Genomic DNA, 23,625 nt, shown 5'->3' on the forward strand with positions numbered 1-23,625 from the left:
GTCCTCAATCAAGATAGGGAATCTTTTTTTCATCCCTCCAAGCTTTCTTATTTTCTTTTTTTTTTTTTTTTTTTTTTTTTTTGAGACGGAGTCTCGCTCTGTCGCCCAGGCTGGAGTGCGGTGGCGCGATCTTGGCTCACTGCCAGCTCTGCCTCCCGGGTTCATGCCATTCTCCTGCCTCAGCCTCCCGAGTAGCTGGGACTACAGGCGCCCGCCACCACGCCTGGCTAATTTTTGCATTTTCTAGTAGAGACGGGGTTTCACCTTGTTAGCCAGGATGGTCTCGATCTCCTAACCTCGTGATCCACCCGCCTCGGCCTCCCAAAGTGCTGGGATTACAGGCGTGAGCCATAGCGCCTGGCGCTTTCTTCTTTTCTATCCCAGTCAGTGTTTCACTTGCAGCCATCACTTACATGATTCCCATCACTATCTATTAGTTTTTTCTATTCTGGAGCTTCATATAAATGGACTCACACAATATTTATGTATCTGGCTTCTATCAGTTTGTTAAAGACGTGAATACGTTAAATGTATATGCACCCAATAACAGAGCATCGTTTATCAAAATGTCAAGTATCTTACCTGACTATAGTTGAAAACAACTCAAAACCAGTAACAAGAGGAACATTAGAAACTACACAAATATATTAAAATTAAACGACATGCTTCTGAACAACCAATGAGTGAAGGACAAAGCTAAAATTGAAATTTAAAAATTCATTGAACAAATTAAAATAGAAACAGAACATGCCAAAAACTATAGGACAGAGAAAATTAAGTATTAAGAGGTAAGTTTATAGCAATAAATGTTTACAGGAAAGACTAGAAAGATTTCAAATAAACAGCAATGCATCTCAAGAAACTAGAAAAGCAAGAACAAAGCAAACCCAAAATTAGTAGAAAAAAAGAAATAATAGGGCCGGGCGCGGTGGCTCATGCCTGTAATCCTAGCACTTTGGGAGGCTGAGGAGGGTAGATCACCTGAGGTCGGGAGTTTGAGACCAGCCTGACCAACTTGGAGAAACCCCACCTCTACTAAAAATACAGAATTAGCTGGGTGTGGTGGCGCATACCTGTAATCCCAACTACTCGGGAGACTGAGGCAGGAGAATTGCTTAAACCCAGGAGGCAGAGGTTGCGGTGAGCCAAGATTGCACCATGACACTTTAGCCTGGGCAACAAGAGCAAAACTCTGTCTCAAAAAAAAAAAAAAGAAAAGAAAGAAAGAAATAATAAAGAACAGAGCACAAATCAAATTGAGACAAAATAATACAAAAGATCAACAAAACACAAAGTTGGATTTTTTAAAAGATAAACAAAACCAACAAGCCATCAGCTAGAGTAACTAGGAAAAAAAGAGGGAAGACGAAAATAAATAAAATCAGAAATGAAAAAGATGTCACAACAGATACCACAGAAATACAAAAGATCATGGAAGAATATATGAGCTATATGCCAATAAATCTGAAGACCTAGAAGAAACTGATAAATTCCTCGACATATAGAATCTGCTAAGATTGAAACAGGAAGAAACAGAAAACCTGAACATATCAATGACATGCAACAAGATTGAATCAGTAATAAACCTCCCAACAAAGAAAGAACAGGACTAGCTGGCTTCCCTGCTGATTTCTAGTGAACATTTAAAGAATTAACATAAATTCTTCTCAAAATGTTCAAGAAAAATTGAAGCAGAGGGAACTTGTCCTATATCCTACTGTGAGGCCAGCATAACCCTGATACCAAAAACAGACAAGGACACAACACAAAAGAAAAACTACGGGCAAATAACCCTGATAAATATAGACATAGAAATCTCCAAAAAAATACTAACAAACCAAATCCAGCAAAACACCAAAAAGATAATGTACCGTAATCAAATGGGATTTATCCCAGGAATGTTAAGGATGGTTCAACATATGTAAATCAATAAACATGATACATTATGTCAACAGAATGAAGGACGAAACCTATAAGATCATCTCAATTGTTGTAGAAAATGGGTTTGATAAAATTCAACATTCTTTCATGATAAAATCTCTCAATAAATTAGTTGTGAAAGTAAAGTAACTCAACCCCAAAAAGACCACATAGAAAAACCCATAGCTAACATCATAGTAAATGGAGTAGTGTAGGAAGCTTTTCCTCTAAGAAGTGGAACAAGACAAATATATCCACTCTCACCACTCTTATTCAACATAGTACTGAAAGTTCCAGCCAGTGCAATTACACAAGAGGAAAAACAAAAACCAAAAAAACAAAGATCATCCGGATTTGGAAGGAGGAAGTCAAATTGTCTCTGTTTGCAGATAAACATGATCTTACCTATAGAAAAACCTAAAGACTACCAAAAAACTCTTAGCATTGATAAACGAATTCAGCAAATTTGCAGGATACAAAATCAACATACAAAAATGAGTAGTGTTGCTATACGCCAACAAAAAATTAGCTAAGAAAGAAATCAAGAAAGCATCCCATTTACAATACCTATAAGCAATGAAATACTTAGGAATATGTTTAATCAAAGAGGTGAACGAGCTCTGCAAGGAAAGCTACAAAACACTGATGGAAGAAACTGAGCAGGATACAAACAAATGGAGTAGAATTAATATTGTTAAAATAACCATGCCATTCAAAGTAATCTACAGATTCAATGTGATCTCTATGAAAATATCAATGACATTCTTCACAGAAATAGAAAAAAGTCTTAAAATTTGTATGGAACTGCAAAAGACCTGAATAGCCAAAGCAATCCTGAGCAAAAAGAACAAAGCTGGAGGCATCACACGATCAGACTTCAAAATATACCACAAAGCTGTGGCAACCCAGACGCATGGTACTGGCATAAAAACCAGTACATAGGCAAATGGAACATAATAGAGAACCCATAAATTAATTCATGTTATCCACTGCCAACCGATTTTTACAAAAATGCCAAGAACACTCATTAGGGAAAGGACGGTTTCTTCAATATGGTGCTGGGAAAATTACCCATATGCAAAAGAATGAAACTACATCTCTACCTTTCACCCTATATACAAATCAGCTCATAATGGATCAAATAGCTAAATTAAAGAACCCAAACTCTAAAACTACTGTAAGAAAACACAGGGGCAATGCTTCAGGTCATTTGTCTAGGAAAAGATTTTATAAATAAGACCGCAAAAGCACAGGTAACAATAGCAAAAATAAACAAATGACATTCTGTCAAACTACAACACTTCTGCACAGAGAAGGAATCAGTCAACGGAGTGAAAAGGCAACCTACAAAGTGGGAGAAAATATTTGCAAACTATTCATCTGTCAGGGGATTAATATCCAAACTATACAAGGAACTCAAACACCTCAACAGCCAAACCCCCCCTACAAACAATCCAGTAACAGCTGCATGTAGAGAGGTGCCCTCCTATCTGATCTATCTCCTAGGGAGACACTAGTTGTCAGGTTTTGTGGAAACTCTTGGACAGGAAGAGAGGACTTCCTTCAGTTGGAGGTGGGGAGGAGATAAGGGTAAGATTTCCTCCTACTCCTCCTAGAAGCCGAAGGCATGCAGAAGGGACAGGGCTTGTGTCCTTCCTGTTCCCCTGCTCAGCCAGTCCTCCAGGATATCAAGTGTCCTCAGCTCCAGCTGTCCTGTCCCCACCACACCCTCAGGAACCCAGGCATCCTGGCCCAGCACTCATAGGAGACATTGAGCTGGATGGTTCTCTCTGCAGTCACACCAGCTCTGAGAAACTTCACCTGACAGGTCAGGTTGGTGCCATGGTCCTGGAGCCTTGAGGTGATTGTGAACACCAAGGAATGGGTGGTCCTGGGGCTCAGAGAAGTGGGGGCAGCTGACATCCAGGAAATGATAAGGGGGTGTCTCCTGCTTATAGGCCCAGCACACAGATCAGGTCAGGCTTCAGAGGTGGCTGGACTCTAGGGTCTCCAGGATGAGAATGTTGGGTATATGAGTCAGGGTTAGTGAGGAGATGGGGGGCATGCAGGATCAAAAGGGTAGGTCCAAGGTGAAGCCCTGGGGGAAGCTCAGGCTCTGGTCTAGCTCCTCCCCCAAACCCCCGGCATGCTTTATGCCCAACTCCCTCCCAGGACAGGGACCCCATCCCAGCCCTATCCTGCCCTGCAGCCCCTTTGACTTTCCCCTGTGGTCAGTCCTGGAGCTGGTTTCTTACTGGTCACACACAAAGAGAACTGGGGAGATTTTAACCTGTATTTGGTACTTCCTCGCTCCACCTGAAAGAATGTGAACCATTGTTCACCTCCTTCTGGCATCTATGATACTCTGGGAGCAGTTGTTCCTCTGGGGATTCCTGAAGAGGCAGAAAAGGCCCAGGGTCTCCTCCTTCATTTTTCAATTTGGGTTGTTTGTGGGCTCTGAAGTGTCCCAGAATTCCTTGCCTCCTTCCCGGAACCAGTAGTCATGAACAGAGTTATTCATGTAGTAGGGTGGAGATAGGAGAACGAGCAAGGCATGAGGGTGCACAGACACTCCTGTACAGTCATAGACTCCTGCACTTCCAGCTAGAAAACTGCATCCTGAGCCAGGGCTCCAGTGGAGAAATGAGGGTCAGCTCAGTTCAGCCCCAGAGTCCCTCTCCCCATGGACCACTCACCTATCCACTGCAGGGGCAGCAGCGTCTCTTAGGCAGAGGGTTCCTGGACTCCCTGTGTAATGAGAGAAGGGGAAGGGATTGGAGGGGAAGGTTTGAGGGCCCATTGGAGGCTGAGGAGAAGCAGGAGGACTTGGCGGTTCACAGAAGAAAAACCTCAGACCTACACGTGGTCAGAGCTCATCCCCTCTGCACAGAGCAGAGGGAGACTCCAGAGACCTCCCCAGAGGGGAGCAAATAAGGAGCAGAGATCTTATATTTCCTCTCATCTGAGAGCTTCCCTCCACCACCAGAGCCTGGACTAGGATCTCTGGGGACATCTGAGGCACGGGACGCCCATGAGGGTCTAAGGTTCTCCCACCCTGAGGTGCTTTTTTGTGCACCACTGTTTATACCTGGGAACATGTCACTCCTGGTCTGGTCCCAGAGAGTCACAACCTCATCTAGAGTCATGAGGAAGTCAGTCCTGCAGGATGGAGGATTCTGTAGGGTCTGTGGGAGTGTCTGGGACAGTGAAAAGAAGAAGGGTCCTGGGTGCAGTGTGGGTGGTAGCCATTCACTCATTCATACATTCATTCATTCACCAAACACACAGTGAGCATCTGTGTGTCAGTGGGGCTGGAGAAAAGATGCCAGGGACCTGGTTCCTACCCTTGAGATGGTCCCCGCCCATAGCCTCATGTCCTCACCATACACACACACACACACACACACACACACACACACACACACACACACTGGCTTTAGAGCTGTGGACACTGGTGAATTTGCCGTACGTCATGGTAGAATTCTAGGTGTTTTTTTTTGAGACTGAGTCTCGCTCTGTCGCTCATGCTGGAGTGCAGTGGCGCAATCTTAGCTCACTGCAACCTCTGCCTCCTGGGTTCAAGTGATTCTCCTGCCTCAGCCTCCTGAGTAGCTGGGATTACAGGTGTCTGCCACCACACCCGGCTAATTTTTGTATTTTTTTTAAGTAGAAATGGGGTTTCACTATGTTGGTCAGGCTGGTCTCGAACTCCTGACCTCATGATCCACCTGCCTCAGCCTACCAAAGTGCTGGGACCACAGGCATGAGCCACCGCGCCCAGCCAATACTAGGTATTTTTTAAAAACTTGAGTACTGAATTTTTTTTCCCTGACAACTGGTATGCTGATTTACAAAATTTGAATGACATCTTCAGAATAAGAACCATGCAGGATCTTCTTGTAAACCAAAAGGAAGGACACATATTCTATGGACTGCAGTGCAGAAGAAACTTCTTTTCCATGGATGTTGCCATTCTGTGTAGTGTGGACAGAAGTGATTTATTTAAGGTCCTCTTCATAGAGATTAGCATTTCCTTTCATGTAAAAATATGCTGCTCACAGTTAAATGAGGCTCATAAGACATAATATTTTCAGACAACATGAGTATACAGACAAAATTAAAATTTTAGGTTCCATTTTTCATGTTTATGGCTATTTGTATTTCTCTTTTCTTTTTTCTTTACTTTTTTTTTTTTTTTTTTTTTTTTTGAGATGAAGTTTTGCTCTTGTTGCCCAGGCTGGAGTGCAATGGCATGATCTCGGCTCACCACAACCTCTGCATCCCAGGTTCAAGCGATTCTCCTGCCTCAGCCTCCTGAGTAGCTGGGATTACAAGCATGCGCCACCATGCCTGGCTAATTTTGTATTTTTAGTAGAGACAGGGTTTCTCCATGTTGGTCAGGCTGGTCTCGAACTCCCGACCTCAGGTGATCTGCCCACCTCGGCCTCCCAAAGTGCTGGGACTACAGGCGTGAGCCACCGCGTCCGGTCTCTATTTTTCTTTCATGAGTTGCTTGTTTGGGCATTGACATGCATTTATAATTGTCTTGTTGGAATTTAGTTTTTCTGATGTTTCCTAATCCTCTTCCTCCCTCTTGTCTATGAAGAGTCTCAGACAATGTGGCCATGCTGTTCTCTTATCTGAGGATTTGGAAATTTGCCTCGCTAAATCATATGACACATATCTGACTATACCCAGGTGTGACCTTCCTGACAGTCACACAGTTAAATGCCCTGGCCAATTCCCTTGAGTTTCAAAATAAATAAATAAATAAAAATCAAAATAAAAAACTTAATGGATAAAAAACAATTTTAGGTTCAGCTACACGATTTTCCATCTCACTCTGTATCGTATACATCCAACGAACTCTTGAAATCTAGGACATAATACTATTTGGCACCATATATTGGTAAAATATTTATTACAGTATTATCTAGATAAATGTTCATTTGTCCTTATTAACATGGAGAGCTATTTGTATCCTCACTTACTATATAAATAATTGAGGTTTTAATAAGTAATATAATACCTTCTTGTAAGTTATTTTAAAGTTAAGAATGTGGCTTGGATTCATTCACTCGGTGTAATGCATTTGAGACTCAGCTATGTGATTGGGTATATATATGAATAATTTGTTTTTGTTTTTAAATTGCTGACTCATACTTCATTGTTTCCCACAGATACCCCATTTTGTATATATTCACTGTTTGACAGATACTCAGAATGTTTCCAGGTTTTGGTGAATATAATATAAAGCTAGTACAAATATTCCCATGCAGATTTCTGTGTGTGGACACTAGTTTTTTTTTCTCTTGCATAAATACCTAGGAGTTGGGTGCTTAGTCACATGTGTAAGTTATAAGAAATCGCAGCTGGGCACGGTGGCTCACGCCTGTAATCCCAGAATTTTGGGAGGCTGAGGCGGGTGGATCATTTGAGGTCAGGAGTTCAAGACCAGCCTGGCCAACATGGCGAGACCCCATCTCTACTAAAAATACAAAAATTAGCTAGGTGTGGTGGGTGCCTGCTATCCCAGCTACTCAGGAGACTGAGGCAGGAGAATCGCTTGAAACTGGGAGACGGAGGCTGCAGTGAGCCGAGATCGTGCCACTGCACTTCAGCCTGGATGACACAGTGAGACTCTGTCTAAAAAAAAAAAAAAAGAAAAAGAAATTGCCAAACTGTTCTCCAAAGTGTGAGTGCCACTTTATATCCCCACCAGCAAAACATGTGAGTGCTGGTTGCTCTACATTCTCATTAATATTTGGTATTATCAGGAATGTGTAAAATTTATTTTTCTTTTGGTTTGGTTTTGTAGCCATTCTAATAGGTATGTACTGTCACCTCATTCTGGTTCTAATCTGCGATTTCGTAACAGCAAATGGCACTGGGAATGTTTCCATTCATGTGATTATTTGCCGTGAGTTTTTCTTCTTTGATGAGGAGGCTGATGAAATCTTTAGTGCTTTTTAAAATTCGTCTTAAAATACACATAACAAAAATTACCATTTTAATCATTTTTCAGTGCACAGGTAAGTGGCATTAAGTACATTCACACTCTTATGCAATTATCAACCATTGATCTCCAGAAATTTCTTCATCTTGCCAAATTGAAACTCTGTACCCACTGAAAGATAACTCCCTATTCCGTCCTGCTCCCAGCCCACGGCAGCCAACTTTCTACTTTCTGTCTATGAATTTGCCTATTCTAGATACCTCCTATAAGTGGAATCATACAGTATTGGTAACTTTTGTGACTGGCTAATTTCATGTGGCATAGTGTCTCCAAGCTTCATCTAAGTTGCAACACGTGTCAGAATCTCCTTCTTTTTAAGGTTTAATAGTATTTCATTGTATGTATATAATATAGAGGCTTTTGACCAGTGTAGCTCATCCTGAATTATCGAGTTGATCCTTAAATCCAATCAGAAGTGTCTTGCTGGGAGAGGAACAGATGGAGATTTGATGTACACAGAAGGCGGCGGTGTCTGGGCAAACCCATCACCTCAAATGCATCTCACCACCAGGGGGAGCCATAGAGTTGTGCGATGCATCCACCCTAATCTTTGTACAACCTCCTGGGGATAGGGGTAAGAAGTGGATAGAGAGGGTGAGAGGCAGGAGCCTCCAGTGAGCTTCCAAAGATGGGAGTGAGATGGAAAATAACAAGAATGACATTAACAATAACAATAACATTACTAATAACATTAAGTTATAACAGCTACCTCCTGTGGCAAAAACCAGAGTAGGGGGCTGTGAGAAACCCACCTTTTGTACAGCGCCTCAGAGATCCCAACTTAACATTTTTTGTGATCTCCAAGATAGATAGACAGGAAGGAGTGGCTGTTTATTAGCATTCACTCTGGCTGTGCCAGGCAGAACTTTGCCCTGGGAGGGACTATGACGTTCTGCTCTCTTAATAAAAAGGTACAAAGCTGGGCTCCAGAAACAGACTGAGGGGCCTCTTGGGTCTGCTCCCCAGGCTGCTTCCTGTCCATAGGTGAGCAGTGGATGCTGCCACTCCTGACTGGAGAGACAGGGTTTCAGAAGAAATTCTCCAAGTTATGGGGGATCCCGGATGGGATGGGTCAGGTTTAGCTCTGGGGTCTGCTTAAAGGAATGAGAGTGAGTCTTTGAAACTCAAGACACCCTCCAAACCTGCACTCCTCTCCTAACAGCAGGGTCTCATTGCATGAGACAGTCAGGGTCATGCCATGGGCTCTGAATTAAACCAGTTCTGCCATCTTCATCCTGATTGTTCAGACTAGGCATCACTGACCATGCACAGGCTAGATGGAGGGAGGGACATGTTTCTTCAGGGACATGGCACAATGCTGTGTCTAAAAGGAATGCTTCATGTTGGTGCAGCCAAATGGAGCTGATGGGACGCTCTCTGTGGCTGTGGTTGCTGGTCTCCTCTCAGTATCCACTCTCTCTTTTTCCTTAGTAATAAGGACCTCAGACATGAGAGCCCAGCTAAGAAGGATTCTACATTCTACACTTTCTTCTGTAGTTTTTTCTGAACAGCCCTATGAAGAGGAAACATTTTATATCCCAATTAAAAACAATTTCTTTTTCTTTTTAATTTTTGTGGGTACATAGTAGTTGTAGACCCTAAGATTCTTTTAAATTTATTTAAATTTTTTATTTCTTAACCTTTATTTTAGGTTTTGGGTACACGTGCAGATTTGTTATATAGGTAAACTTGTGTCATGGAGGTTTTTTGTACAGATTATTTCATTACCCAGGTACTATGCCTAGTACCCAATAGCTATTTTTTCTGCTCCTCTCCCTCCTCTTACTGTCCACCCTCAAGGAGGCCCCGGTGTCTGATGTTCCCCTCTATGTGTCCAAGTGTTCTCATCTTTTAACTGCCACTTATAAGTGAGAACATGTGGCATTGGTTTTCTGTTTCTGTGTTAATTTTCTAAGGTAATGTCCCCAGTTTACAGGTGTAGAAAGCGAAGTTTAGGGGAGATAGGAAACTTAACTGAGATCATGTGGCAGGTAAGTGGCAGCATTAGGTTCAAACCAGGCAGTGTGACCAGGAATCCCCCGTCTTAACCATGGTCTTTCCTCAAACAGCCTGTACAGCCTTTGACCCAGCAGTCCTCAGTAATTTGGGGGCAGTGCACAAGACCATCCTCACTTCTAACTCCAGCTTCACACTCAGGGGTCCCCTGATCACCTTCAGTTTCGACAGTTCACAAGTAGGACTCACAGAACTCACTGAAAGCTGTTATTCTCATGTTATGTCTCATTACAGCAAAAGGATACAGATTAAAGTCAGCCAAGGGGAGAAGAGCATGGGGCAGGGTCCAGTGAATTCCAAATGTGTAGTTTCCAGTTGTCCCCTCCCAGTACAATCACAGACAGCAGTAATTCCTCCTTACATGACGTGTGACAACATGCATAGAGTGTCACCAACCAGGGACACTCACCCAAGCCTTGATGCCCAGGGTTTTTATTGTGGCTTTGCCATGTAGATATGGATGGCTGTTCACATGGCTGATCTTAGCTTCAGCTGCTCTAGAGATAGAGCTGACAACAGTGACCCAAAGTCCCTACCATTAGTCATATTATTAGACTATTTGGTGGTCATATTATTAGACGAATATAACTATTTGGTCATATTATTATGAATATTAGTCATATTATTGGGCAAGGCGCTAAGGTAAATAAAGACATTCCTATCAGGTGAGATATTCCAGGGGCTTAGAGTTCCCTCCCAGTAGCTGAGAGCAAAGGCCAGACCTCTATTTAAGTAGGGTTGAGTTCTTTCCTGTGCAAGTTCACCTCTGGGATTAATCACGGATCTACAAATGGGACTAGGCAAAAGCTGTTCATGCTGCTGTGTACAAAAAAAAGTGGGCCAGGCATGGTGGCTCACGCCTGTAATCCCAGCACTTTGGGAGGCCAAGGTGGGTGGATCACAAGGTCAGAGGTTGAGACCATTCTGAACAACATGGTGAAACCCCGTCTCTACTAAAACACAAAGAATTAGCCAGGCGTGGTGGTGTGTGCCTGTAGTCCCAGCTACTTGGGAGGCTGAGACAGGGGAATCGCTTGAACCTGGGAGGTGGAGGTTGAGTGAGCTGAGATTGTGCCACTGCACTCCAGCCTGGCGACAGAGCAAGACTCTGTCTCAAAAAAAAAAAAAAAAAAGAACTCTAATATAAACTATGGGCTTTGGGTGCTAATATTGCGTCAACGTGAGCTCATCAAATGCAATGAATGTACCACTCTGGTGGGGCTGTTGATAATGGGGGTGGCTGTGCATGCGGGAGGGCAGGTAATATATGAAAAACCTCTGTACCTTCTGCTGAATTTTGCTGTAAACCTAAAACTGCTCTAAAATATCGTGTTTTTTAATTGAAAGAACCCGGCCTGGCCCAGTGGCTCATGCCTGTAATCCCAACACTTGAGATGCCGAGGGGGATGGATCACTTGAACCCAGGAGTTGAAGACCAGCCTGGCCAACATGGCAAAATCCCGTCTCTACTAAAAATACAAAAAATATTAGCCCGATGTGATGGCACATGCCTGTAATCCCAGCTACTCTGGAGGCTGAGGCATGAGAATCACTTGAACTCAGGAGGCAGAGGTTGCAGTGAGCCTGGATCACACCACTGACCTCCAGCCTGGAGGACAGAGTGACACTCTGTCTGGAAAAAAAAAAAAAACAAAACTGAAAGGACATAAATGATTGCAAATAGAGGATTGGTTGAATAACTCAACCCATATCCAATCCAGTGGAATACTACGCAGCCATGAATAATGAACAGTGATGGTGCAAAGCCATGTTTCTCCCGTGGGAGTCCAGGACCTGAGGCAGAATGTGGGGAGTGCTTCAAGGGAGCTAAAGCCAGAAGATCCACTTTGTATATATTTCAGAGGCACCATTTACACTGTCATACTGGGGCAGGCCAATTAACTAACATCAGTGGTAACAAATGCGTTATTTTCCTATTAAAACTAACATGGAGGTGTTTGGCTGTAGGCTGCAAATATTCATATGGGTTTTCAGGGCACAGAAGAAGACTTCAAAGATATTTTATAAACCAGTAGACATCCAGAGGTGCATATTCACCTTACTCTGACAAAACTTGGGTTTAACATTTGAAAAGCCCTAATAAAAACAAAAATTTAATGATATAATTCTGCTCTAATAAAAGAGATTCATATGTGCATGCGTATGCCAGCTATAACATACCCAAACTGAAAAGACACATAGAAAACAGCTGGTTGTATCTCTGGGTGGTTTTAAAAAATGGTATTCGTTAAATGACAATAAATAATTTTATATTTATTTTACATACTTACATAGTTATACATATAAAATATGTAAATACAAATATAAATATGTAAATGTTAAATAATAATATTACATAAATATGTAAGTATGTAAATCAAAAATTTTTATAACAAATTCAAATTCACTCCTTTTATAATTTAAAAAGTAGGGTGTCTTATCAAAATGAAAGACAAACACATTCCCAAGTACGGTTAGAAAGACCTTGTCAATTGGACATTTCTGAGTTGTTCTTTCTCTCTCTCTCTCTCTCTCTCTCTCTCTCTCTCTGTTTCTGTGTCTTCCCTCTGTATCTCACTCTGCCTGCATTTTTTTTTTACGTCCCTGTCTGTCTGTCTCTCTGTCAGGTTTCAAGGCGCCCATACCTCATTACTTCTGTGCACAACTCCCCTGTCCTGGATCCCTGTTTTTAGAAACAGCCTGACCCTCCAACAACAAAAGTGTCAACCTAAATAACAAACAGAGAGAAGCTCTCTAAAAGAAAATGATATGTATTCAGGAATGGGGCATTGCAATGGGAATCCAGGTGCTATAGTAAACTACGTGCACGTTTAGGGAGGTAAAAGAACACAAAGGGTTTTCAATGGAAAAATGAGGAGGACCCCATAAATGTTTTGAGAAAATTATCCTAGGCTACAAGGATCCCTAACGAGGGTGACGTCAGTCCAAGTTTGGACCGGAGGTTGCTGTCCAAATACTTGTCACAGAAGTATTTTTTTTGGTGGAAGGTTGCGATGGCTTTTGTGCAAGGCTATGGTTTCTGCAGCGTCTTCTGTGAAAATTTTTGTTGTCAGAGAGCCCTCGCTTCACAGCCTTCCCCACTGTATTTCTCAGGGATTTTTTGGCTTGTGAGAACTTTCACAAAGGGACCTGGTTATGCACACACTAGTTCAGGTCTAGAAGAGCATTCCCTGCAGCCATTCACAATGGTCATGGGAGGAATATTTAGTGACATAGAGAAATAGTCCACTGTTGAGGAGGAAAGCAGCCAGTTGTAAAACAGCCCCAGGCAGTCTAAAAGTTGGGCCCTGCACCGGGCACGGTGGCTCACACCTGTAATCCCAGCACTTTGGGAGGCCGAGGTGGGCGGATCACGAGGTCAAGAGATCAAGACCATCCTGGCCAGCATGATGAAACCCCGTCTCTACTAAAAACACAAAAATTAGCTGGGTGTGGTGGCACGAGCCTGTAGTCCCAGCTACTCGGGAGGCTGAGGCAGGTGAATCACTTGGACCCGGAAGACGAGGTTGCAGTGAGCCAAGATCATGCCATTGCACTCCAGCCTGGTGACAGAGCGAGACTCTGTGAAAACAAAAAAAAAGCTGGGCCCTGCATAGGAAAACCAAACCAAATGGAAACAGGACATACAGTTGAGGAGTTTGATGTCCTATCTTTGAGGCACTTGGCTGTATTTTCTGGTTTTCCTTGTTTTCCCAACAGTGAGCCTGTGTTTTTCCGTTTTTTCATGACCAGAGAAAAAAATGTAAATTATTATAAAAATAAGTAAATAAATAATGAACTAAAGGCAACATAAAGCCATAAAGATAAGGTCGGGCTCTCAAGAGCCGTCTTCCCCAGGCCCCACCCCTGCTGGTCAGAGTCCACCCTGGGGAGGAAAGGCCGCCCTGAAGGCTGGGAGATGAGGCCGGCAGCCTCTGTGCCAGGAGACACAGGTCTTGGAGGGAGCAGAGGAGGTGGCTGTGTCTCTGGAGGGACCCCTCCTCCTGGAGGATCCCAGGCAGCTCGTGGACCTTTCCAGACCCAGATGGAGCCTGTGGAGGAGGGTCTTCCTCATGGGTAAGAGATGCTGGATGCTGGATGAGCTTCCCAGGACTGAGGGAAGGGCAGCTAGGAGCAAAGCGGCGGGGAGGGGGCTGGGACCATCCCCATCCACGGGCACATCAAGAAACTCCCAGAGCAGGGGTCGGGGAGAGGAGAAGGGGCAGGACCCTCAGCACAACTTTCATGAGCTCACACACGTGGGCACACTTTGCCCCTAGACACACCCCTGCACAGACCCACACATGTGGTGTTACACACACACACACACACACACACGCGCACACAGAGAGAGAGAGAGAGAGAGAGAGAAACTGTATTTCTATCTACGCCCAGGAATCAGGAGCTTGGACCTTCACCCTCACCTCCCTGCACTCACCTCCCACTGGGTGCCCCCATCTGCCCCATCCCCTCCCCCACCTCTCAGGCCAGATTCCTTCCCAGCCCCTCACCTTTGCCCAGGACCTTCTGTGCCCCCTACAAGCACAACTGTCCTGCTTTACCACGTGTACTGTCCTTGAACAGGTCCAGTGTGTCCATACGTGAGGCCTAGAGCCGGGGTCTCAGGCATCTCTGCCTCCTCCACATAGCCCAGGCTTGGGGTTCACAGGGCAGTGGACAACTGCCCATGTCATATGTGGTAACAGGCTGCCACCTCCATTCACACCCACTCCAGTGAATTTAGATGCAAAATCAAAGACATGTAGAAATTCTCGGGGGAGTATTTCTCACCCAGACAATCATTACTGAACTCCCCCTGTGTCCAGCCTGTGCTCGGGGGTGCTGGGGACTCAGTGGTGACTGAGACAGGGCAGTCCTGCCCTCCTGGAGCCCACAGTCCAGGGCAAGATATAGATATGTGACCAGACTCTGAGGAACCCCAGAAGTCATGGCTGGGATGGGGGGAGTCCAGGAGGAGCTGGGGGAGCCCAGAGGGGACACCTGACCCAGGCTGGGGTGGAGGAGACATCCAAGCTGAGACCTGAGTGATGAATAGAAGTGAGTCAGCAAGAAGGGTGCAGATGGAGAGGAGGGAGAAGGAGTCCCTGCCGGGAATGGGGAACAGCGTGTGCGAAGCCTGGAGTTAGGAGAAGGTGTGGTGCACCAAGAGAGCTATGTAGAGGCCTGGGGCATACAGCGTGGCAGTCATGTCTTCTGATAAATAACTACAGGAATAAATGAGTAAAAGGTGCATATGGGGACAGGATGGGGTAGGTGTGCTCCACAAGGAGGCTCGATGAGTCACAAACACCAGCTCTGGCTGAGAGTGTTTCATATACCCACCTAAGAGTTTGGGCTTTATCCTAAGAGCACTGGGGAGCCATAGAAGGTGTTTGAGCAGAGGAGAACAGGGTCGCAACTTGGGCTTATTAACATTTACATAGCTGTGATGTGAGGATGGATTGGAGGCTGTGTGGCTAGCGAGGAGGGCCTGGGAGAAGATAAGGGTAAAATGGACCACGGCAGGGGTTGAGGGGAGGCACAGGAGGGGACAAGCTGGGGACTCTACCAGGAGCCAGAAACTCTTGCCTGGTTCACCAGCGTTTCTGGGAATCGTTCCCGGATGGTGTCTTTTTTCCTTGTCTTCTCAGCCAGTCTGAATCTCTTTGTGAACTTCTCTGTGTCTTTTTTCCTTGTCTTCTTCAGCCAGTCTGCTGGCCTGTGGGATCTGCCAGGCCTCTGGCCAAATCTTCATCGCCCAAACCCTGGGGATCAAGGGATATCGGACTGTCCTGGCCCTGGATAACGTCCCTGGGGATGTTCAGGAATACAGCTGGTACTGGGGTGCAAACGACAGCGCAGGAAACATGATTATCAGCCACAAACCGCCCAGTGCCCAGCAGCCTGGGCCCATGTACACTGGCAGGGAGAGAGTGAACAGAGAAGGCAGCCTGTTGATCAGGCCGACTGCATTAAATGACACGGGAAACTACACTGTTCGGGTGGTTGCAGGCAATGAGACCCAAAGAGCAACCGGCTGGCTGGAGGTTCTAGGTGGGTTAGCAGGTGCTCTGTTTCCCAACCCCCAAGGAGAGCTAGATGTGACACATTTGAGAGAAGGACAGTATACAGAGCATGACACCGGGAGTGGAAATCACGGAGCCGCCCTGGAATCTTGTGTACCATGGACAGCTCCTGGGGGATCTGAGGGCTGGTGGAGGAGAGGGCGGAGTTGGAAGACAAGCAGTCCTGTATTTGACAGTGGCTGCAAATACATACTGCAGGACCCTGGCCCATTTGTGTTCCTTTTGTGTTCTTCAGTTTCCTCATCTGTAGAGTGGGGAGGAACCCACCATTGTGGTTTGTCGTAGCGTTGGAGGGAGTATTCGTAAAGTGAATGGGACTCAAATAATGGAGTAGTATTGTGTAGCCAAATGCCACCTCTCACTCAGAACCTCTCATGTCTCCTGGATGAGGGTCCTGGTTTGGGGGATCAGAAACAATGATTAGGCCACATGTTTATGCCAAGAGCTCACCATTATGGCAGCAGACAGCACGGCAGTGGCTCAGGCAAGGCCCACACCTCGGCAGCCTCATTGCCCTGTGCCTACTCCTCTGCCCTTCTCGGCTCCCTTGCCAGGATGCCAGATCTTATCTTACAGCTCTTGGCTTCTCTCCAACATGCCCAGAAGTCCCCTGGAGAGGAGCAGTGCTTGGGGAAGCAGACCCCACTTGTAATTTTTTTCTCTTTCCTGCTTCACCCAGAGTTGGGAAGCAATCCGGGTATCTCCATCAATGCCAGCTCCCTGGTGGAGAACATGGATTCTGTGGCTGCTGACTGCCACACAAATGTCACCAACATCACGTGGTATGTGAACGACGTGCCTACCTCTAGTAGTGACCGGATGACAATTTCCCCGGACGGCAAGACCCTCGTCATCCTCAGGGTCAGCCGCTATGACAGAACAATTCAGTGCATGATAGAGAGTTTCCCAGAGATCTTTCAGAGAAGTGAATGCATCTCTCTGACTGTGGCCTGTGAGTGGTCTGGGCTCCTGGGACTGAAGCCAGGGCTGGTCTCAGGGCTTTCTAGGGTTAGGAATATGTTAGGACAGGCTGAGCTGGAGAGAGGGGGCATCCTGGGCCAGCCTGCAGCCAGCTCACTCTGGATTGGAATCAGCTCAGGCTCCTGAGCCCTGTGAACTTGGGAGCTGCCCCTGCCACTCAGAAACGTGGTACACTCGAGTTTGAAATGAAGACGCCAGTCCCCACTTCTCAGATTAGAAATGGTCAGTGTGCCTTTGTTGAGGTCTGCTTTTGTGTAAAGAGGGGACTACTTAATACCATTGTTTCTTAAATTGATGTTCAATTATTAAGTTTTCAAGCCCCTTGAGCCTTGAAATTCTGCTCATTAATTTCTTTCTTCTTTTCTACTAAATTTAGTATAGTCCCTGTCACTCTCTTTCACTGAAACTGAACAGGCTATGCTCCCTTAAACAGAGAGCTTTATTTAAAGACTCAATTATGCATTCCATACATTCTTTTTTCTTTATAGCCCTTTAGCTGCCTACCGGGGCAAGTTCACCACCCAGGAAGACCTCCACAAATTCTCAGACAGCTCTTGGAAATTGAATACGCTGAACTCATAAATACATTAACACTTAGATTTTTCCCTAGTATTCCAGGACTGCTCACAGAGTTTAATAAACTCTTCCACATCTTCCAACTGAAAAACATAATCACACATCTAAAATCACTTTCACGTCTCCTGGAACTACTCCAGCGGTCTGTCAGATTTCCTAAGCACAGGCTACGGCACCCATCCTGTAGAAGGTGGGGTTGAGGGGTGAGCAATTTCTGACCTCCATACAGCTGTTTACAGGTCAGAGGCTTGGAACCAAGACCCAGGATCCAGAGGCTGCAGCTGCTCAGGGCAGTTGCTCCCAGGCCCTGAGACTGGCTCAATCCTCCTGTGTCAGTTGGAGTCATAAAGTCCTAATCCTCTCCTCCAAACCTCATTGTTTTCCATCTATAAAATGGATCAATGGTGGAACCAGTCACATGGGTTGTTCTGGGAATTCCACAAATGTGGGGACAGGCACAGAGCTTAGAACAGTGCCTGGCACACAGCAGGCCCCATGTGTTGGCTTTTACTCCACCAATTTTATTACCATGTAAATGGCACCATGGGCCTGGCCTCTAGTAGTTCCTTAATCATAGAAGATGCTCTCATGGTTATTGTTGTTGACACAGCTGCCTTGCCTGGGGCAGGTCTAGGGGTTAGCCCGAGGCGCACAGTGGGGAACCTCTTGGCTGGGGGAGGACTTCGTGAGACGGGACGCCGAGGGGTCAGAAACATAGCCTGGGCCTCCTACCCTGTCTCTACAGATGGGCCCGACTATGTGCTGCTGAGGAGCAATCCTGATGATTTCAGCGGCATTGTGACAGCTGAGATCGGCTCCCAAGTGGAAATGGAGTGTATCTGCTATTCCTTCCTGGATCTCAAGTACCACTGGATCCACAATGGCTCCCTCCTGAACTTCTCAGATGCAAAGATGAACCTCTCGAGTCTTGCCTGGGAGTAGATGGGCCGTTAGCAATGCACTGTGGAGAACCCTGTGACACAGCTGATCATGTACATGGACGTCAGGATCCAGGCCCCCCATGAGTGCAGCAGCTCCTGTCCAGGCTCATGCTCTGCACATCTCCCTGCCTCCATGCCCTGCTAGGCAGTGCCCACCCTCAGGAGTGCCACCTCCACCCTGCCATGACATGCTCGCAACCTCTGGGTGAAATCTCCCAGTTCTCTGAGGTCTGGGTCCAAAGCTGCCTCCTCTGTGAATCCTCTGGAGTCCTCAGATCAGAGTCAGGGTGACTCCCAGGGGGATAAGAGTAGCAGACATTGGCTGAGCACTTACTATGTGCCTGCCTTTGTTCTAACCTGTGTGACTCTCACCATTTCTCTATGGAGTAAGTGAGTGGGATTAGCATCATCTCCATTTGACAGGGGAGAAAACTGAGCCCCATGGAGTTTGAGTGCTTATTCAAGGCTCTATTGCTCCATAACCCATGGAAGAGGTGGAATTCAAGCCCAGGCAGGCATAGCCTACGCCCTCAACTGCTCTCCTCAGCTGCTTCAAGATGAGGAATTAGAAAGACGCAGGGACGGGACGGGTGGAGGGGGAGTAGAGATTTGGCATGGCCATGGCGTCAGAAACTTGGCTTGGGAGTGAATTTGTAAATGGGGAAAGCATCTTCTTAGCAACCATGCGTCCAATCTTCTGCATCAAGGAGAGAGACTGACGTGCTCAGGGAGACAGCAGAGGAGTGTGGCAGGTAAATGCAGGGGCTCTACAGCCCAAGGTTCTGGGTCCAAATCCCCATTCTGCTGCTGCCTATCTCCATGAACCTGGGACAAGCAGCTCCATCGTTCCGAGACTCAGTTTCCTCACCTGTAATGAAAGGATAAGAATCCCTGCAGGGAAAGGGTGCTGTGAGAATAACTGTGCAAGAAAGTACAGGAGACATTACAGGATGTGGTCTGCAGACTTTACTTCAGCCACACTACTTCCTAAGCACCTACTATGCACCAGACACGATGTGTGCATGCAGCCCTCCAAGTCATTGATTCACGTTTTTCTCTTCCCCTGGACTACAAGCTTCAGGAGGGCAGAAGCTGGGGAAGCTTTTTTTTTTTTTTTTAACAGAGTCTCGCTCTGTTGCCCAGGCTGGATGCAGTGGTGCAATCTCTGCTCACTGCAACCTGCACCTCCCGGACTCAAGTGATTCTCCTGCCTCAGCCTCTTGAGTAGCTGGGATTACAGGCACACGCCACTGTGCCCAGCTAATTTTTGTATTTTTACAAAATAGAGTAGAGATGGGGTTTCACCATGTTGCCCAGGCTGGTCTTGAACTCTTGACCTCAGGTGATCCACCCTGGGCAAGCTTTCTGTTTTCCATTTGTCCTCAGTGCTTGGCACAGTGTGTAGCACATAGTTGGTGCTCAGTGAACATTTATGCAATGAGTTAATGACCCTGTGTCACACACCCCTCTCCCAGTCACTGTCTCTCCCCTTATGGATGAGTTAATGACCCTGTGTCGCACACCCCCCTTCCAGTCACTGTCTCTCCCCTTATGAGGGTTTATTCTTCTCTATTCACTTATGGTTGCTTGCAGTGTGAGACATCTCTTTGCCTAATTGTCCACTGTCCACTTCCCAGCTAGAATGTCAGGCCCATGGGTACAAGGAGTTTGTTTTGTTGGCTGCTGAATCCCTCATACCTGGAACAGTGCTTTGCTGATAATAGATGTTGACAAATCTTTGAAGAACGGATATGTGGGTGGGTGAAGAGATGAGTGAATGCATGAATGGGTCAGTCGTGGTCCTGACCCCCAGGTGTCCTCTTCCTTCAGGGATCTTACCTGTTGTCCACAGAGATTTCTCCATCTCAGGATCCATGGTGATGTTCCTCATCATGCTGACAGTGCTGGGTGGCGTCTACCTCTGTGGAGTCCTGATCCATGCTCTGATCAACCACTACTCAATCAGGTGCCCTCATTGCTCTGGGACAAGGGTGGGATGTTGTCTGGGGGCTGGGACTCAGGAGCCAGCCCTCCCTCCAGAGGGGAAACAGAGCCAGAGGGGGAGGGATAAGCCAGGAACTGGGTTGTCAGGGATCATCTGGGGCAGACAGATCAGCCCCCAGGACCTGAAGCTGATGGGAGCAAGAGAGGGTTTAGAGTCAGCCATGGTTCTAAATAGCTGTGGGGTTTCTTCTAGCAACTTCCCTTCTCTTTGTGTTTATAAGGGATATTAAGGTTTACCTAGAGGCACAGGTAAAAAAATGAGAGGTCTGCATGTCAATTCCTGGTACATAGTCATCCTTTGCTACCAAGTGAAGTTGGGGAAACAGGTATCAGCGGTGAACTATGCAGGGAGAAGAGATTGGGCGGTGGGATGGTTAAGGTCTGGGTTCAAACCCCAGCTCTGCTACCTGTAGGCTAGGTTACCTTGGGTAGGTCACTTCTCCTCATAGCTCATCCTCAGCGCAGCTGAAGAATGAACGGAGCAACTCCTGCCTGAAGGGTGATGTGGGGATTAGATACACGTCTTGGAGGAAAAGGGGACTTGCAGCATTCTCAGCATAGAGTAGACCAGAGTTTCTCAACCTCAGCACTATCAGCATTGGGACCATAATTCTCTGATGGGGAAGAGGAGGTAGTAAGGCTGTCCTGTGCATTGTGGGACATTTAGCCGCATAACTGGCCTTTTTCCATTAGATGCTGGTAGTAACAACCACCACCACCCCAGTTCAGAAAACCAAAAATGTCTCTAGACACTATGAAGATCACATGGGAGGCAACTTTGCCCTGGTTGAGAGTCAGTGGAGTAGATGTTAGAAAGTGCAGTGATGCTTGGGAGGATGGTGACGTTAATGATGGAGATAATGGTACCAATGATGATGGTGGTGATTATAGTAGGAATGGCAATGATGGTATAGATTAACAGTGGAAATGGCATTATTGTGATGGTGATGATAGTGATGATAGTAATAGTGGTGGTGGTGATAGTGGTGATGATGATGATGACAAAGATGATGCTAGTGTTGCTAGTGATGGTGACGTTGGTAGTGATGATGATGATGACAATGGTGATGATGATGGCCATAATGGTGACAATAGTATTATGGTGATGATGTTGGTGATGGTGGTGCTAATGATGACGGTAGCAAATGCAGTGCTGATGGTGATGATTATGATGAAGCACAATGCCTATATTTTTCTGTGAGCTCTGGGGTGACAGGCAGGCCTCTGAGCCTTAAAAACAATCCTAGACCAAGGGTGCAGCTGGGTCAGCAGGTTGCATCATTGTGCCCGGAGGAAGCTGTTTCTTAGGGGATTTTCCAGGGTCAGGGACCGCATCTCCTTCCTACTAAGACTGCAGTAGGAGCAGCAGATGGAACTACTTGAGCCCCCTGGTAGGAAGGAGAGCCCTCATCTCTTGGGGCCAGTCTCCTTCACCTGAGATCAACATGCCTAGTGACAGCTCAGTCCTCAAGGACTCTCACATATGCCTAGGTGTCCTGCAGAACAAAACTTTTGTTTATTGAGCTAATTTTCTTTTTTCTTTTTCTTTCTTTCTTTCTTTCTTTTTTTTTTTATATGGAGTCTCGCTCTGTCGCCCAGGCTGGAGTGCAGTGGCGCGATCTCAGCTCACTGCAAGCTCCGCCTCCCAGGTTCATGCGGTTCTCCTGCCTCAGCCTCCCAAGTAGCCAGGACTACAGGCGCCCGCCAACACACCTGGCTAATTTTTTTGTATTTTTTTTAGTAGAGACGGGGTTTCACCGTGTTAGCCAGGATGGTCTTGATCTCCTGACCTCGTGATCCGCCCGCCTCAGCATCCCAAAGTGCTGGGATTACAGGCGTGAGTCACCACGCCTGGCCTTATTGAGCTAATTTTCATCTAAAATTTTAAACTAAATGAAAATGTAATTGAAATATAAACTGTGAGATCAAAATTATATTGAAAGTTCATCTAATTGAAAGATTAAACATTAAGTAAGATTTAGTACCTGTTTCATTTAATATTAAATTGAATTTAAACTGTGAAGAAATGGCCAGGCATGGTAGCTCATGCCTGTAATCCCAACATTTTGGGAGGCTGAGTCAAGCAGATTACTTGAGCCCAGGAGTTCAAGACCAGCCTGGGCAACATGGTGAAACCTCATCTCTACAAAAAATACAAAAGTTAGCCTGGAGTGGTGGAGTGCTTCTGGAGTTCCAGCTACTCAGGAGGCTGAGGTGGGAGGATCTCTTGAGCCCAAGAGGCAGAGGCTCAGTGAGCCAAGATCATGCCACTGCACTCCAGCCTGGGCAACAGACACCCTGTATAAAAAATAAATAAATAGGCCAGGCACAGTGGCTCACGCCTGTAATCCCAGCATGTTGGGAGGCCAAGGCGGGCGGATCATGAGGTCAGGAGTTCGAGACCAGCCTGGCCAACATAGTGAAATCCCGTCTCTACTAAAAATACAAAAAATTAGCCAAGTGTGGTGGTAGTCACCTGTAATCCCAGTTACTTGGGAGGCTGAGGCAGGAGAATCACTTGAACCTGGGAGATGCAGGTTGCAGTGAGTCGAGATCACACCGTGGCACTCCAGCCTGGGCGACAGTGCGAGACTCCGTCTCAAAAATAAATAAGTAAATAATCTGTGAAGGAAAGGCCTGTAACATGAATTAACCAATATGGTAGCCACTAGTCATACGTGACTAAGTTTAAAATGAATTAAAATTAAATAAGTAAAAAATCCAGCTCCTCAGTCACACCAGCTCGTGGCTATGAGATTGGACGGTGCCAATATAGACCATTTCGTCATTGCCAAAAGTTCTACCGGACAGCACTGCTGTAAACCAATTATGTAGAATGTTCTTAAAGAGTAAAAACAAAACCAAACAAAACCAGAAAAAGTAGAAAGAGACAACCACTAGTCCCTCCTCTGTCTCTCACCCCAACCCCAGGAACTATGCTGCATGGGAAGAGAAGAGAGCTCGAGGTGGAAACAGAATTCTCATATTCAGGAAAGAGCAGAGAAAAGGGGATTGCAAAAGCAGATGGAGAGAGTGGCCATGACATAGTGGGGAGGGGCTCAGGTCAAGGGCAGAAACAGGATGA

General features: G+C 45.9%; 1 protein-coding gene across 1 annotated transcript in view; it reads left to right on the top strand.

Moving 5' to 3' along the window:
• The window catches only part of CEACAM18 (CEA cell adhesion molecule 18), a 31,829-nt gene that overhangs the window by 5,821 nt on the left and 2,383 nt on the right, over positions 1–23,625 (top strand). The window contains 6 exon segments of the mRNA XM_063599705.1: positions 10,006–10,130; positions 13,963–14,029; positions 15,659–16,006; positions 16,718–16,990; positions 18,341–18,620; positions 20,367–20,502. Of these exon segments, the coding sequence (XP_063455775.1) occupies positions 10,006–10,130; positions 13,963–14,029; positions 15,659–16,006; positions 16,718–16,990; positions 18,341–18,620; positions 20,367–20,502 (1,229 nt within the window).

This window comes from Pan paniscus, chromosome 20, assembly GCF_029289425.2.
Source record: "Pan paniscus chromosome 20, NHGRI_mPanPan1-v2.0_pri, whole genome shotgun sequence".
In the NCBI taxonomy this organism is placed as follows: domain Eukaryota; kingdom Metazoa; phylum Chordata; class Mammalia; order Primates; family Hominidae; genus Pan; species Pan paniscus.